Source organism: Pteropus alecto, unplaced genomic scaffold (genome assembly GCF_000325575.1).
Source record: "Pteropus alecto unplaced genomic scaffold, ASM32557v1 scaffold68, whole genome shotgun sequence".
NCBI classification, from domain to species: Eukaryota; Metazoa; Chordata; class Mammalia; order Chiroptera; family Pteropodidae; genus Pteropus; species Pteropus alecto.
Genome location: NW_006441386.1, coordinates 8,255,489 through 8,271,215, shown reverse-complemented (window position 1 = coordinate 8,271,215; position 15,727 = coordinate 8,255,489). Strand labels below are relative to the sequence as shown.

The following is a 15,727-nucleotide window of genomic DNA, read 5'->3' as shown; positions in this document are numbered from 1 at the left end:
CGTCGGGGAGCGGGACCTCTTGGTCAGCTGTTAGAGAAACCCCAGCCCCTGCCCTGCTGGCGCTTCTGTCTCCCCAGGCAGCACAGCCCTTACCTGAGCGTTAAGGCCTGGGCCTGAGTCGCACTGCCCTCTCAGAGCCTGCTTTTCCATCTGTAAAGTAGGGGTAGTAAAATTCCTTGCTGCAGTTGCTCTGGGCCTATAAAACACAGCCCCCAGCCAGTGCCTATGCCAGGAGGGAGGATTCATTCCCAAGAGAATTGGAGGTCCTAGGGTGCCCTCAGTGGGTGCAGGGGCCATCCTAGCAGGCCGGGGCCTGGGGAGGGGCCTGGGGAGGGGCCTGGCTCTCACAGGGCGTCTGGCGTGAGTGTTATCTCACTGAACACTCAGCTTTCTCACCCGCGGTGGGCTCGGCGATGCCCCCCCGAGCAGGGAGAGAACACAGGTGGTGCTTGTAATGAACTTGGGGGTTTCAGGGCCCAGCAGCCCGCACCCCTGAGCCACGAGAAGCCATCCAAAGGCTACAGGCTGCTCTGGCCCGGGCATGATGTCCTGTGTCTGACACAGCCTGCCACCACCAGTGCCCAGACAGAACGCCAGCCCTGAGGTCTCCAAGGGAGGGCAGCCTTTGGGATGTGAACGTTTGGAAAGAGGGGGGATGCCCCAGCGGGAACAGCTGGTGGGGACCAAGCACCCGCAGGGGGCCCACCTGCTTCGAACCTACAGAAGAGCAGTCCAGGGTTCTGTGTGTGGAGGGAGGGACAGAGGTAGCCACCCTCACCCTGGACATTTCCTGGGCTGGCTGCCCTGGGCCTGGCTCTCAGAAAGGGCAGGGCACAGTCACATGGGGCTCGTCCCGGAGGAACCCAGGTCGCAGGACAGACCAGTAGACAGACCAGGCCCTGATGGAGGCAGTTCAGACCTTGAGGAGGAAGGGTTTCCTGGAAGAGACCCTAAAGGGGTGAGCCAGCTGTGGACATCAGGACAGGCATGTGGGGTGGAGCCTGGCAGAGAGTGCCAGCCTGGGATATTGGGGAAGTAAGCGAGGTGGGGCCAGAGTCTTAAGGGCCTGGAATGTTCAGGAAGGAATTTATCTTTATATGAAGCCCACTGGGCTGTCGCGGCCCTTTGATCTGGCCTCTGCGTGGGAACAGTAGCATCTGTTTGCCAGGGGTGTTGTGAGGCCCAGCAGGGACCGGGGTGCCTATTCCGGCTCTGAGGGGTCTTAGGTACAGCCTCCCAGCTCTGCCAGCTCCACCTTGCTGGGTCACAGGCCATCTGCTCTTCCCACAGATGGAGACTCACAGCTGGCTTCTGCCGTGGACACGGTGCTGGCGGGCGTCCCAGGGCCGCGGGGTCCCCCCGGGCCTCCAGGTAAGTGCAGAGGGCAGCAGCACAGGCTGACCTGGACTGGGTACCCCCTCTGGAGCTTGGCCTGGGTCAAGGGACCTCGAAGGGGCCATTAGGGGGCCCGCAGCCTTGGCAAGGTGCTAGGGACTTAGTCTGCCCTAACCTGCTATGTGACCTGAGGTAAGGTTCCTGGCTTCCAAGTGGCAGTTCGCCTATAGGACTGGATACGGGAACCCCAAGTTCCTGACACTCTTGGGTGGGGGATGCACTGGAGTGCATAGAGGCCCAGGGCCAAAGAGAGCATGGGGTCAGCACAGAGGCAGCTCAGGTAGGGCAGGTGCCTATGAGAGCCAGGAGGCCAGGGACCCTGGGGGAAGGGTTGGCCCTGGGGCCCAATGGGCTGAGTCTGGGTCTGGCTTGACTCCCACCCTCCACAGACCCTTACTGGGTGAAGCCCCACCCACCCCGCTGTGTGGTTGTTCCTAGGCCCAGTTCACTCACTCCTGTCATTTATTTACTCTTATACACAAATAACAAATATTCACTGAGCATGGTCCTACTTGTTAGGCAGTGTTCCAGGTCCCTGGGACACTTTAATAAACAAACACCCCTGTCTGATCTGAAAATGGGCAAGGGAGGCCAGGAGAGTACGTGTTCCCCCGCCGTTCATTCACCCAGCCTCTGTTTGCTGCCCATGGAGACGGCCCCAGGGCAGGGGCTGGAGTGGGAGGGTGGGAATTTCTTTCTCCAAAGCCGATGGGAGTTGGGGGCTGCTCTGGCCCCAGGTGACCATCTGTGACTCTGCCTACAGGTCCCCCTGGACCACATGGTCCCCCAGGACCCCCAGGTGCACCTGGATCCCAGGTATGGTCTCTCCCATTTCTGACAGGGGAGGGGGCATTGGCTCCCTAGGAAAGGAGGAGCCAGGCTTTTTCCCTGCAGGAGTTGCTCAGGAAGGAACCAGCCCAGGGGCAGCTAAGCGTGGGATTCTGGTTTGATTAGCAGCAGCGTCCTTTGCTGCTCATTTCCTCTATGCCAGGGAGGTATTAGCATCTTTCCCGTTCCATAGATGAGCTGAGACCCAGAGAGGCCAACATCAATGAATGTCCACCCTACCCTATCACTCCTTTTCCCCGAGTATTGCCTATGTGGGAGGGGGCACCCCAACCCCTGACTGGGTGGCCCCAACCCTAGCTTGTTTTGCCTTTCCAGTTGTATTACCTTGAGCTAAAAGGCAGCGTCTCTGGGCTCTGGCTTCCTCGGCAGCTGAGCCCGGGAGCTCAGGGCCTCCCTCACAGATTGTTACAGGGAGTAAAAGAGAAATGAAACGCCAGGCAGAAGTGCCTTGTGTTGCAGGAACCCAGGGGCCTGGGAGGAAAATCACACGGAGGAGGAGGAAGGGCCCAGGATGTCCAGTGCGGGCAGGAAAGGTGGTGTTTGGGGATGTCCTACTGCGTAGAGCTTCCTGCAGCCCCCTCCCCAGGCTTCATCCAGACCAAGGGCTCTGCTGTCCTGGAGCTCTGGCTCTGGGGCTGGAGGCTTGCTGAGAGGTGGCCTCCACAATGTGAGGAGTGTGGATCTGGGCCTTGGTCCCGTGGGCATTGGGACCTGGGGAGTCTCACAAGTTCATTCATCACTTGACAAATATTGCCCAAGCTCTGGGAGGGTGCCAGCCCTCCATCTGACAACAGCAGGCCCTGGGGCTGCACCCCAGCCCCCTAAGCTTACATTCTAGACCTCAAAGAACTGGTGTCCCACACTCTGATTGGCTTTTGTCCCCACTGTATATTTTCAGACCAGGAAGACACAGCTCCTCCCGAAGGAGAAGGGCTGGCTGATGCATGGCCCGTGGAGAGGGGTGGACAGGAGCTCTAACTGCGGTTTGCTGCACAGAGCATAGGGCAGAGCGAGAGTGAATGCAGTACAGACAGGGTGATGTGGGCAGAGCTTGGCATGGGGCCGGGGCTACAGAGGGCCTGGGAGGTCCCCAGGCCTGATTTGCTCTTAAGTCAGGTGGGGTGGGCCAGGTAAGCTGAAAGTCTAGTGCCCCAGAGCCAGGCACCCCAGGGTACCCTCCTGGCCTCTTTTGCCCCCAGCCACACATAGGCCCTGGAGAGAGAGGTTGGGGGCAGGTGAGGGAATGCCAGTGACCAAGAGGCCCAGGGAACCATAGGGGACGGCTGGGGGAGAGAAGCCCAGCGGAGCTTCATGCACGCTGCAGGAGCTCTGTGCAGCGGGGCCCTCCTGCTGCTTTAGCTCACAGCAACAGGTGAGGTCAGGGACGCGGTATTACCAGTCCCGCCCCCACCTGCTCATGCCAACTGCTTCCAAGGATCCCATCATTTAACCCCAGCAGCGATGGGGAAGTGGAGGCTCAGAGAAGTTGTCACTTGCCAGAGTCACACGGCCGGGGAGCAGAGCTGGAACCCTAGGCCTCTCAGGCCTTCTCCAGCTGCCTCCGGCCCTTGCCAGGAATGCAGTGGGTGCTTGGGGGTAGCCTTATCCTGCCAGTCTGTTTTTAGGGTCTTCCGGGCCCTTGTGGGCAGGGCTGCCTCAAGTGGCTGTGCAGACCATATCCTCATGGGGACCCGTGTCTGCAAGATTCCAAGGAGGTTCAAAGGAACCAAGTCTAAACTGCTCATTCAGCCCCCGTCGAGAGGGTATGACCAGGCATCCACGTGAGGGGTCTTTGGGCTGCTGGCATCTTGACCCCTTACATCACTACTGTGGTCCTTTTCTAAGGCTGGGGACCTATGGCCAGGGATGGGATGCCAGAGGACACCAGGCCTGTCCCTGGCTCTCCAGGGCCCCAGTGGACAGGACCCAAAGAGCCCCTTCCCAGACCCAGGGCCTTGCCAGGGCCTGTCCAGGCCCCCATATGGCAGGTGCAGAGAAAGGTTCCATGGTTAACCCAAATATTGACAGTGTCGGAAGGACCACCAGCTTCCTCTGCTCACCACAGAGGGGCCGGACTGTGGCTTCACTGTGGACGATGGGGCCAGCCCGGTGACCCAGCCATTGTTTCCTTCCCTTGCCAAGGAGTCAAGGCCACTGAGGATTGGGGGTGGGGGTCCTCCTAGAGCCGGGTCAGACAGGAGTGAGAAGGGACAACGATGGAGGACCAGGTGGCCCCTATTCTCTCCTCTGATAGGGACAGATAGGCTGAGGTTAGAAGCCTAGCTCTGCCTATTTCTAGCCGGTGACCCTGAGCAAGTCACTGACCCCTCTGGTCCTCAGTTTCTCCATTTATGAAATGAGGATAAAAATCCCTCCTAGGCAGGTTCATCGTGAGGGATCGAGGGGATAATAGATAGGAAATTCCAGGCCCTGAGGAGACCCTTAATAAATGCTCTTTATGAACCAAACATCTCCTGGGGCCTCAGTTGCATCAGACAGAGTACTGGACACAGGAATAGGGACATCGGGACTGGCTCAGTGGTAGCTGACAGTCTAATGGGGGAGGCGGACAATGAAAAGTGAGTAAGCGTCATGAAAGAACTAAATGAAGCAGGATGACAGAGTAACTGGGAAGGGGCCTGCTGCGACAGAAGAGCTGTGACGTGAAGAGGTTCCTCGGGTCTCAGACATTTTGGAACCAGAGGAGCAGCCATGCAAAGATGCCAAGAAAAAGCAGTCCAGGTAGAAGGAAGAGTGAGTGCAAAGTGTCTGAGGCAGGAAAAAGGCTGGGACAAGCCAAGCAAAGGAGCGTGTGCTATGATGAGATGAAGCAGAGATGAAGCGGCGAAATGGGCCGGGCCTTACCCATGGGGCTGAAGTTTGTCACCGCGGAAGGAGAACTCTGAGTGTCAGGGAAGGAGAGTCCATCATCTGATTTACATCTTTAAAAGGCTCCTTGGCTGTTGTGGGAGGAATGGAAGACGGGGTGGGGGGTGGAGCAGGGAGATGAGGGGGAAGGCCACAGCAGCAGACAGGGGACTTGAAGGCGCCTTACATTAAGGCGGTAACAGTGAAAGTGGCCGAGTGAACGGACATATTTAGAAAGTCGACCTGACAGGTCTGGCTGATGGAATGAATTTGATGAGTGAGGGAAAGGGCAGGTGAGCTCCCAGGTGTGTGCTAGAGCCGCTGGGAGGACCATGGAGTCTGACTGTGGGGCAAGGGCAGATATGAAGTACAGGAGTTCCACTTGGCAGAGGTGCAGTGCGGTGCCTCCTGGTGGGCCTGGCGGAGATGTCGGAAGACGGCTGAAGGCGGGGGTCTGGGCCTCTGGGTCTGGGGCTCCAGGGGCCTTCCCCGGGGCACCGGCACTGACGGGAGCCCACCCATGGAACCCTCGCTGTCGCTCAGTCTCTGAGAACCGTTCTCTCACGTGTGGGGAGGAGGTGTGCTTTGCCATCTGTTCCCCTCCTCCAGGTGATGGGGCGCTGCCCCATTCCACAGGTAAGAAGACCAAGGGCTCAGCTGAGGCTCACTGAGGAGCCAGAGGAGGGCGGCTTCAGGACCTGGGAGGTCCCCAAGTGTGGCCTTTCCATTTCCTCCACGCCATTGTCTTCCACTCCTATTTTTCGAATTCAGAGCCCAGTGAAAGGGGAGGGTGAGGGAAAGACTGAGGGGTTGGTGGGGGCAGGCAAGGCCCAATCTACCTCGTTTGGTTCTCTACAGGGCCTGGCTGGAGAACGGGGCACGACGGGGCCATCTGTAAGTGTGGGGCTGTGTACATGGGCCACTTCTAGGGCGGTGGGCTCTGATATGGGAGGAGGGGGTGGCGTCTGTCCCGGGTGACCTTGCCTGAGCTCAGCCCCACAGCCTCCCCAAATGTGGGAGCACAGAGCAGAGGAGAGAAAGGGACAACCTGAGTCCCGTCCCAACGGCCCAAGTTGAGAAGGGGTGGCTTTGAGAGCTAGGGAGCCCCCTCACTGGGAATGTGAGCAAGGACTGAGAAACTTCCTGTTAGCGGGGGTTGGGTGAGAATCCTGAGGTGTCTTCCACGGAACCCAGACCCCTGGGTTAACATGCTGTGTGACCTGGATGGAGTGTTCTTTCCCTTCTCTGACCTCCCAGAAGTAGGAGGCTTAGACCGCTGACCTCTAATTTCCCTTCTTAGAAATAAGAATTCAGGAGTCTGAACTCCTGTCTCTAGGCAGGGAAACCTCCTTTGTGCCTAAGCCTTACCAAGGGTAGGGGGGCGGGGGAAGGTGATGATCTTTGCTGAGCACCTACTATGTGCTGCATACAGCGGAGATGCTCTTCATAGTGGATTTAAGTTTCACAGTGACCCAGGGAGACCATGTTTTTTTATTCCTGTTTGCCAGAACGGGCAGCTCAGAGAGGGTAAGTAACTTTTCCAAAGTCACACAGCAAGGTATTGATAGAGCCAAGATTTAAACCCAGGAGCATTAGCTTCCAAAGCCATGGCTCCTCCTGGGCTTCTGTCTAGTAATGTATGACAACTTCCACAGAGGAGAGACTTCCACAGCACTTCCAGGCGCCAGGCTCCGGTCTAAGCTCTTTATCTATGTTGATTTACTTTATCTTTCTAATAGTCCTATGGGGTAGATACAATTATTACCCTATTTTGGAGATGAGAACACCGAGGCACAGAGGTACAGTGCCTCGCTCAATCAAGGTCGCACAGGAGGAGTAAGCAGCAGCAGGTGTCATCGTGAGGCCGGCCCCGATTTAGAGGCAGGGAAGCAGAGTCCAGAGATCCCCGAAAGCGCAAAGACAGAAGCCCGCGGGGCCCCACTCCAGACCCCGCCTCCTGCCCCAGAAGCAGAGTTAAGCCCCTAAAGCCAGTTTGAGACACCTCCCATGCCAGGTTGTGTAGGGGACCAGAGCCTTGGCCCTCTCCCGCTCTGCTCACCCCAGCCCGCACCCCACCCCGCACCCTCTGTTGACCGCATGATTTTCTTCTAGGGTGAGCCTGGTGGGAAGGGGGAAGCAGAAGAGAAAGCTGCCGCAGAGGTAACCATGCTGTGGGCCGTGCTTACTCCCACCCCCTTGGCTGTGTCTGAGTGGGAGAGCGCGTACCCAACAGATCTGTACGGACACCCCTCGGTCCTGAACCCAGGCGGACAGTGATCCCAGCCCAGCACGAGAGACAAATGAGTGAAATAGTGACTAATTGTAGCATAGTGTGAAGATTCTGCAGTGGGGGCAGCACAATTAGGGAGACTGGCCCACAGCTAGACCCTGCTGGAGAAAGCAGGAGGAGCTGTGGACCTGCGGAAGAGGCTTCAGGCTGCAGGGCTCCTCTCCAGGGACGAGACTCTCCCATGAATAGCGTCTGGCCCATGGATGTGCCTACGGGTCACGGGTTGGTGGACTGAAGGATACGTGGGCAGGTGGACAAAAGGCTGATGGATGTGAGACAGAACAATAAGGGAGTGAGGATGAGAGCATGCGGGGGCCTGGGCAGGACGGAAGGGACACAGGCCAGGCGAGGGCTCGGCCACGTGGACCCATTGCCTTCTGGGAGGAGCAGGAGCGTTAGGGACTGGGATGATGGATAAAGGGGGTGAAGGCAGTGGGGCCAGTAGGGAAGGCCTTGTGAGCTGAGAATAAGAATTCCCTGAGTGGGCACGTGGCTCCGCTTAAGTGAGTGAATTCAGGGAGGTTCCAAGCATAGGGGTATCAGGCGAGGTCTTTGTGGGACTGGAGAAGGGGGAAGATGCTAGAACCAGAGCAACTGTGGTGGGCGCAGGAGGCAGTGGGAGGAAGATGTGGGTGCTGGGACAGAAGCGCAGAATCACAGGGCGCTCGCGATGCCAGACTGAGAGGGTACCTGTGACTCCCCCCTCCCATTTTATAAAAATAAAACCTGTGGCCCAGGAACATGGGGCTCAGCCTGGACCGCGTGGACCCCTGCTCTCACTGGGACACCCCCATCCCAGATACTGCCCACAGCACAGCTTCTGCTGGACTTTGGTTCCCTTGTGGGAAGACCTCACTCCTGTAATCCAGTGAGATGCTTTTTGGTTTCCTTTTGTTTTGTTTTAAGCTAAATTAATCTGAATGTCATGACAGCTGTCATGTTATACCAGCAAAAGGTGCCTGTTTTGTTGCTGTCTCCAGGCAGAGACTTGTCCCTCCACCACCACTTTTCTTTTCAAAGTGGCCTTGACACCTGTCTTCTCAGTAAGTTAGCTCATTCGCGTGTCCGGGCACACAAGGTCCTTCGCCTAAGTGTCGGCCAGGTCTCAGATATGCAGACTTGCCATCGTTGAGCCCTCCTGCTGGCACTCCAGAAGCTATGGGTCTACCTTCCCCTTTACTAGCCAGGGTGGCCACACAGGGGGCTCTCAGGTGGGCAGTGCTAGGAAGGAAACCAGCAAAGTTCCCCACCTTTGGCCCCTGCTCGGTGCTCTGCCCAAGGCAGGGTATTTTCTGAAAAGTCGGTCACACAGGGGAAGCAGTCAGACGGCTGCAGAGCAGGAAGAACCCAGGCTCAAGGGGACAGGTCTGTGTGTGAAGTGTCAGTTGGCCACTTCCAGGCCGTGTGGCCACAGGAAGCTGAGGTTACCCTCTCTGTGCTTCAGGTTCTTTGTCTTCAAACAAGAATTTGAATGCCATCCCTAGTACAAAGTGGATGATGGCTGTTAATGATGGTGACAGGAGGGAAGAGGTAGGAATGGGGAGGGCTGGGACAACACATATACCGAAGCAGAACGGCCTTGACCCTGGCCCCTTCCTCTCCACCAGGGCGAGGGGGTGCAGCAGCTGCGGGAAGCCCTGAAGATCCTGGCAGAGAGAGTCCTCATCCTGGAGCACATGATTGGGATCCATGGTGAGTAGAGACCAGGGCCTGGGGACGGGTGGGCCCACAGCTGGCCACCAAGTTAGGGATCTACCTCTGTGCCCACTCCGCAGTCCCTGCTGCCCTCATGGCAGCTGCGGCTGTCTCTGATCTCCCCGCTTCCATGACCCCTCCACTTGGCTGCCAGAGAGCTTTCCCCAAACCCCAGTCTGACCCTGTTCTTCAAGGACCCTCAGTGGCTCCCTGCTGCCTATGATTGACATTTAGGTGCATCAAGTCCTAAAGTCCCTCTCCAGGATAGCCTGGTGCCCAGTGACACAGAGCCACCACCCAGTCTGCCCAGGCCCCATCCCACCCCACTGCCATGCCTTTGCTCACGCCAGCCCCTCTGCTTGGTAAACACCAACTCTCGCTTCAGGACCTGCTCCAAGTTCTCTTACTCTGTGAGGCCAACTTCCTCTCTCCTCACAGTGCTCTGAAGAGCTTTCTATTCCCTCATGGGGTGGGGTTTCCATATCTCTCCCTGACACACCGGCAGGCCCTGGTGGTAAGGTGGTGACTGGAGCCTCTGCAGGGCCTACAGTTCAGTCTTGGTCAGTATTTGCTGATGAATGAATGAATGAACGAGTGGGTGAATGAATGGATAAATGCATGAGTGAATGAGTGAATGAGTGAATGAATGCATGAGGAATAGAAAGCCCTGTCCTTGCTGGGCATAGTGCATCCTTTGCTGACTGGGGACCAGAAACAAAGATGCCTTTGAGTGCTCCCAAGGCCCACCCTCTTGCTCTCCTTCCAGATCCCCTGGCCTCCCCAGAGGGGGGCTCTGGCCATGACGCTGCCCTGAAAGCCAACCTCAAGATGAAGCGTGGTGGGGCTCCACCCGATGGCTCCCTTGCTGCCCTGCTCGGCCCCAACCCTGTGCAGAAGAGCACTGGCCGGGCCAGTGGCGGGAAGTAAGGGCCCAGCTCTCCAGGACATGCCCGGCCCCACCAGAGACCCAGCCCTGAAGCCTGTGCCGCCACTGGTTCCCAAAGACACCCCTAGCGGGACTGGGCTCCAGGCATGGATCATCATCAGGGACATTGGCTCGCAGGGCTTGGGGGCCTTGGGGACAGATGGAATTTCCAGGGGCAAGGTCCAGAGGGGCCCTGTCTTTGTCCCTGCAGAAGACAGAGTCTGGGTGGGCTGGGCGGGATGTGAGAATAATCATAATACTCATCATTTACTGAGTCCCTGTGACACCTCCGCCTGTCCAAGGAGCTCTCCCTACATTGTCTTATTTAACCCTTAGGAGGTAGGCTTGTTATCCCCACTTTGCATGGGGAACAGAGGCTTGGAGAGGATAAATAACCTACAACACCACCGGACCATGGAGGGCTGGGGCAGAATTTGAACCCTGGCTTTTCGGTTTCTGAGCTCTCTACCTGGCCATCTTCCCCTCATCGTAGGAAACTCAGACAGGGTGGGTGCCGGGCTGCGGGGAGGCTGGAATGGCCAGCAGGGAGAAGGGCAGAGCCCTGGGCCTCCTTCCTTGACTCCCTTCCCCTGGCTTGGGGCCAAGGAGAACCTGAATAAACCCGTGATGGCCATGCAGACCCCAGGCTAAGAGGGGCATTGGAGGTGCAAGGGCCCTCCAGCCAGATTGGCATAGCCCGCTGCCACCTCCTAAGCTCTCTGAGCCCACCCATCCCCACCAGGGTACTCCCACCCCTGAGCCGGGAGGAGGCGGGATTTAATGGGGGTTGTGCATCCTCAAGGGACCATCGCATGCAGCCTTACCCTTCTCCGGGAATCTGTAAGGATGGCCACTTCTGTGTTACATGGCAAGTCTAATGTCTCCTTGATGAAGCAGAGAAAGAAGGGCTGCCAGAGTCCCAGGCCCTGCCGCTGAGAGACGTGCCCACCCGCAGGGCTGTGGGCCCAAGCAGCTCTATAGCAGACCCCCAGGTCCCCAGTGCCCCAGAGTAGCTCAGACCATAGCCCTCAAGGCCACGCAAAGCCTCTCAGGCTATGGGTCCCCTGTGACCCAAACCATCCTAATGCTCCTCTCTCGCTGGGCCGGGACCCAGACTCAGCGAGGGCAGCAAACTCGGAGATTCACAGGTGCTGGCACCACCCAGGCATGTCTCCCCGGGCAGCAGGAGCAGCCCATCCCCAGTGCTCTCGGTGCTCCTGGGAAGTTGTGGCCTGTTCCCGCCAGGCCCGGTAACCTCTCCTTGCCCTCAAAGCCCTGACTACACCTCATGGGGCAGGGCTGTCCCAGGGGCCAAAGAAGGGCCTCCCGCAGGCCTGTCTTCTTGAAGGGGCGGTCAGAGGCGGGCAGGAAGTCTGTAATGCTCTGACAATAAAGGTGCTCTCCCCACTGGGGGTCTGGTGTGATGTGGCAGTGGCTTTGGGGAGGCCTGGCGAGCCCGGCCACAGTGACCCTCAGGCACTGTGGGAGGCTGTCCCTAGAAGGCCCGACATCTAGTGACACTGTGGCTGGATGTGAGACATACATGGCAGGCAGTGACCATGGGGCCACACCAACACAACGGAGGGGGCAGCTAATCTAGGGGCATGAGGAGGGGCCACGGAGGAGAATGGTCTTCAGGGATCAGCAGAAGTCAGCTAAACAGGAAAGAGCTCTGAAGCCAGGGTGGACAGCATCGGCAAAGGCTTGAAGGGGGAAGGAGGGTGGCCCATTGGTGACTCCTTGGGCACAGTGTACACAGGGTATACATGCAGGGGTGCAGGAGGGAGAGGATGGGCCTGCTAGAGGTGCGAGTGCTTCTCCCAGATGGCTGAATCCCTTTTTCTTTCTCCAGGCCACCCTCTCAGCTCACTGGGGCCCCTCATCCTGCCCAGAGCACCCCCTGGGTCTCCCACGAGACTGAATGCCATCCGACAAACTAAGTCCTCTAACCCTTACTGAAGCAGGCCACGAGACACTTCACTCTCCCAGACCTAGTGGCAGAATGGGGCCCTAAGAAAGACCGTTCTGCTTACCCGAGACACCAAACATGCTGCCCTGGTGGCCCCAGCCCAGGCTCTGTATGGGCCTCTCCCCTGAATGTCTTAAGGGTAGGCCATGTCACCAGTGACAGGTGCATCCTTAGACCAGGGGGGGGCCCTGCTTTGGGAGGGTGTGGACTGAGCATAGACATGCAGGGGTCGGGTGGTGTGGGGGTGGTCCACACGTGCACATAAAGCCCCTCAGTGCAGGACAGAAACAAGCCGGTGCGGAGAGGTAGGGGTTCAAAGGGCCAGGGGCTGGCTCTCCCCTGGCCGTCAGGTTCCAGTGAAGAACTCTGCGAGTTCACAATCTGATGTCAATCTGGCTTTCCAGATCCTTATAACGCATAGAGCATATTTTAAGTTGGTTAGCTCGATGTATAAAAAGATATATAGGAAGCCTCCGTTTGTCCTCTGGCCTTGGATCCTGCACGCGGTCCGGGGCAGGCCTGGGTGGGGGCTCGCAGAGTCTGGAGTGAGCCTTCCCTAGAATGGAAGCAGGATGTCCAGAAGCTTCTGGGCCCAATTCAGAGCCACTGGAGGCAGAAGAGGGTGCAGGAAGGAACCATCTTCCGAGGGGAGATCAAGGGCAGGCCACGTCTGCAGTGTGTCGGATGGGTCAGGACAGCAGGTATAGACTCCAGAGGAGGCCCCAGCCCCCAAGGGCTAGGCCTGTGAGACAGGGTCTCCCTGAGGAGGTAGACCTTCATAAGAATGAGACCAGGCACCGTGCTAAACACATGGCAGGCGTCCCCTCCCTTCAGCTTCACAGCTGCCTTCCACATTTTATGGAGGGTCAACTCAGCCCCAGAGAGACTGAGTGACTTGTCCAAGGTCACACAGCTAGTCAGTGGTGAAGCTGGGCTTCTGAACAGGTCTTTGGGACTTAGGGAGCCTGTGCTCTCAGCTGCTGAGTCTGGAAGGATGAGTGGAATTCACATAGACCGAGAGACTAAGGGATGACACTGCAAGGAGGGCATGTGTGAGCAGAGGCCGGAGATGGGTGATGAGCAGAGCAGATTAGGGTGGGGAGCAGAAGGAATTCTCACAGGAGACTGAAGCAGCTGCCGGGCGCCAGATCTTGGAGGACACTGAACACCAGGGGAGGGAGAGGAAATCGAAGGGGGAGGAAATTGACCTGAAGGAGCTGGGCAGGTTCTTACATTAGTCTGGCCTCTCCCCTCCATCTGGCCCCAGCAATCTTTTTGAAATGCATGCCTGACAGCATTCCCCGCTTATTCATGAATCTTCAGTTCCCAGCCTCCAACCTGGGCTCTGCAACCTGGGGCTGTTATCCAGTGACAGCAGCACCAGTCCCTTAGTTGTCCAGAGCTTCTCTCATTGGCTGGCCTCATCTCTGTCCAGCCTGTGGGTACAGGTTGGAGTGAGGTTCGGCACTTATGGCCCCAGCAGGAGCACAGTTCTTGGCTTTGGGCAAAATGCTCAGATGCATCAGCATTACCTCCTCTGACCCCTGCACCCTGATTGAGTTGATTTGGACCTTTTTTGGTCTTTGATTCTGTCCTAGGCCATGATCAACTTCATGCCCATGTATGGAAACCTTGACCTGCACTTGACACTCAGCTTACAGGTCCCAGTGGTGACTCAGAATGATGATGCAAGTCACCCAGTGCCCCCACCTAGGATGCATTACTGGGCCTCCAGGGCCCAGTCACCCTCCAATGCCCAAAACTGCCCCTCTCCCCCTCTCCTCTGGGGATGAGGCTCATGGGGGTCAGCCTAGGATAGGGGGAGAGTAAGGAGAAGGCTGTGGGGCCTCCTGCTGCCTCAGGCATCCCTAAACTCCCACCTCTGCACCTGCCTGTATGGGCCACCCATAGGTCAGTGAAGAAGAATTAGCATCGGCCCACCCCCTCACCCTACTCCTCCCTGTGTCTGCTCTGCTCTCCATCCCCTGCTCCCCTCAGGGTGTACCCCAGCCTCTCTCCACACTTCTCTGCACACACTTCTCTCCTGTACCCTAGTATACAGATTAAACCTGGTGTTTCTTAAATGCCAATGGGCTCCAGCCCCTGGTATGTGTGTGTGCATGCATGTGTGTGTATGTGTGCGTGCATATGTGTGTGATGGGACAGGGGCTGACTTGTCCTTCACTAACATCTTCCAGGTCCCCCCACCCTGGAGTCCAGAGCAGCCATAGTCCTTGTTTCCCCCAAGATGCTAGCCTGTGACTATGCTGTCCAGCTCCGTGAGACCCTCCACTCCTCACTCCCCTGCCCAGCAGAGCCTGAGGGAGCAAGGCACTGGAAGAGCCCAGGCTCAGGCAGGGTCCTGACTCAGATCCTCCCCTCTCTGTGAGTGGGTTGGGGGGTGGGCTTCTGGTCCCCTTGACCCACCACAAGGACCCCTGCTTGTCCCACCAATTCAGCCAGCAGCTAGAAATTCGAGATCACCACAGTCAAATGGTGACTTCTGGCAAGTGCCCCAGCATGGCAGCCACAGTGTGGAGGGGACTTGGTCTGAGCTGACTTTTAGTAGCTCTCACTGGGTCAGCTGAACCTGTTGTTAAAATATCGAAACAATCTGTAGTGACCCACCCTAGTTCCCCAAGTGGCCACCATCATCCCTCCCATAGGTCCCTCCCAATCCAGAACCCTGCTCCAGTGCCAGGAGCAGGATCTGTTCTGAGTGGTAGGTCCTGTGCTCTGAGCCTAATATACTTTTAATGGCACTCCCAACACAGGCAATGAGAAACCTATGAAAGGGCTGGGGTGAGGGGTTATGCTTTGCTTCTGCCTGGGGACACATCATGGCCTCAGGCAGAAATTCACAGCTAATGTGCTGCCTTGGGATGGGAGATCTCCCAGTGGAGGGTTTGGATGGTCAAAAATTCAGAAGTGGGCCAGAAGCACTGGTCAGCCCAGGCTAGATTCCTCTTGGGCTTTCTAACAAGACCCCACATTTTCTGCTATACTCCCTTGGGACTGGGACTCAAGAAAATACGGTGTGACCTATTTCCAGAGATCAGGAGGGAATCAGGATGTGGCTGGAAGTTAATCAGACACTTACCTGGCCCCCAGGGGCTCAGGGACCACCTCTGAGCATTTCCCTTCCCAGAATGCCCTGGGTGAGGTTGGCCCACTCCAGGCTGAGAAGGGTACTTGGGGGCACATTCTTCTTACCTGAGTTTAGCTATTCTTCTGCATGGGCAGGAACTGCCTGACCTCTGGCCCTGGGCCCCAGTCAGAGGTGGTTTGGATGTCACTGGGGTGCCCCAGTTCTCATCTCCCTGAATCAAAAAGGTGCTTCATAGCTCCGTTTCCTCCACACTAGGCTGTGATCTGCTTGTGTCCACAGCACTAAGCTCTGATCACTGCAGTGGAGAAGTGCTCCTTCCCAGACCATAAGGGGTGGTGGGCAGAGGCAGGGGGGCATCCAAAGCATACCTAGGTCAGAACAGAACCCCCTCCCCACCCCGACTACCCATACCTACAATCCCAACCACACTGTGGTTTCTGAAACACCTCTCTTCCAGACCTGTTTTATGGATTATAAAAAAGGATTTCACAAGATTTTCAATTACTTGAATTCCAGGGAGATTTATTTCCAATGTTATTAATAAATTCTAATGCCACCTATAACTTTCAATTGCCAGTTAATGGACTTGGCAATTGGTGCATTGTAAAAGATAAATAAAATACTGTT

General features: G+C 57.1%; 1 protein-coding gene across 1 annotated transcript in view; it reads left to right on the top strand.

Moving 5' to 3' along the window:
• Positions 1-10,099, top strand: part of COL26A1 (collagen type XXVI alpha 1 chain) — a 139,978-nt gene extending 129,879 nt beyond the window's left edge. The window contains exons 7-12 of the mRNA XM_006918582.2: positions 1,291-1,371; positions 2,159-2,211; positions 5,971-6,006; positions 7,225-7,272; positions 9,010-9,094; positions 9,864-10,099. Coding sequence (XP_006918644.1) covers positions 1,291-1,371; positions 2,159-2,211; positions 5,971-6,006; positions 7,225-7,272; positions 9,010-9,094; positions 9,864-10,024 — 464 coding nt within the window. The 3' untranslated portion in view covers positions 10,025-10,099. The remainder of the gene's footprint in view (positions 1-1,290; positions 1,372-2,158; positions 2,212-5,970; positions 6,007-7,224; positions 7,273-9,009; positions 9,095-9,863) is intronic.
• Positions 10,100-15,727: the final 5,628 nt, after the last annotated feature.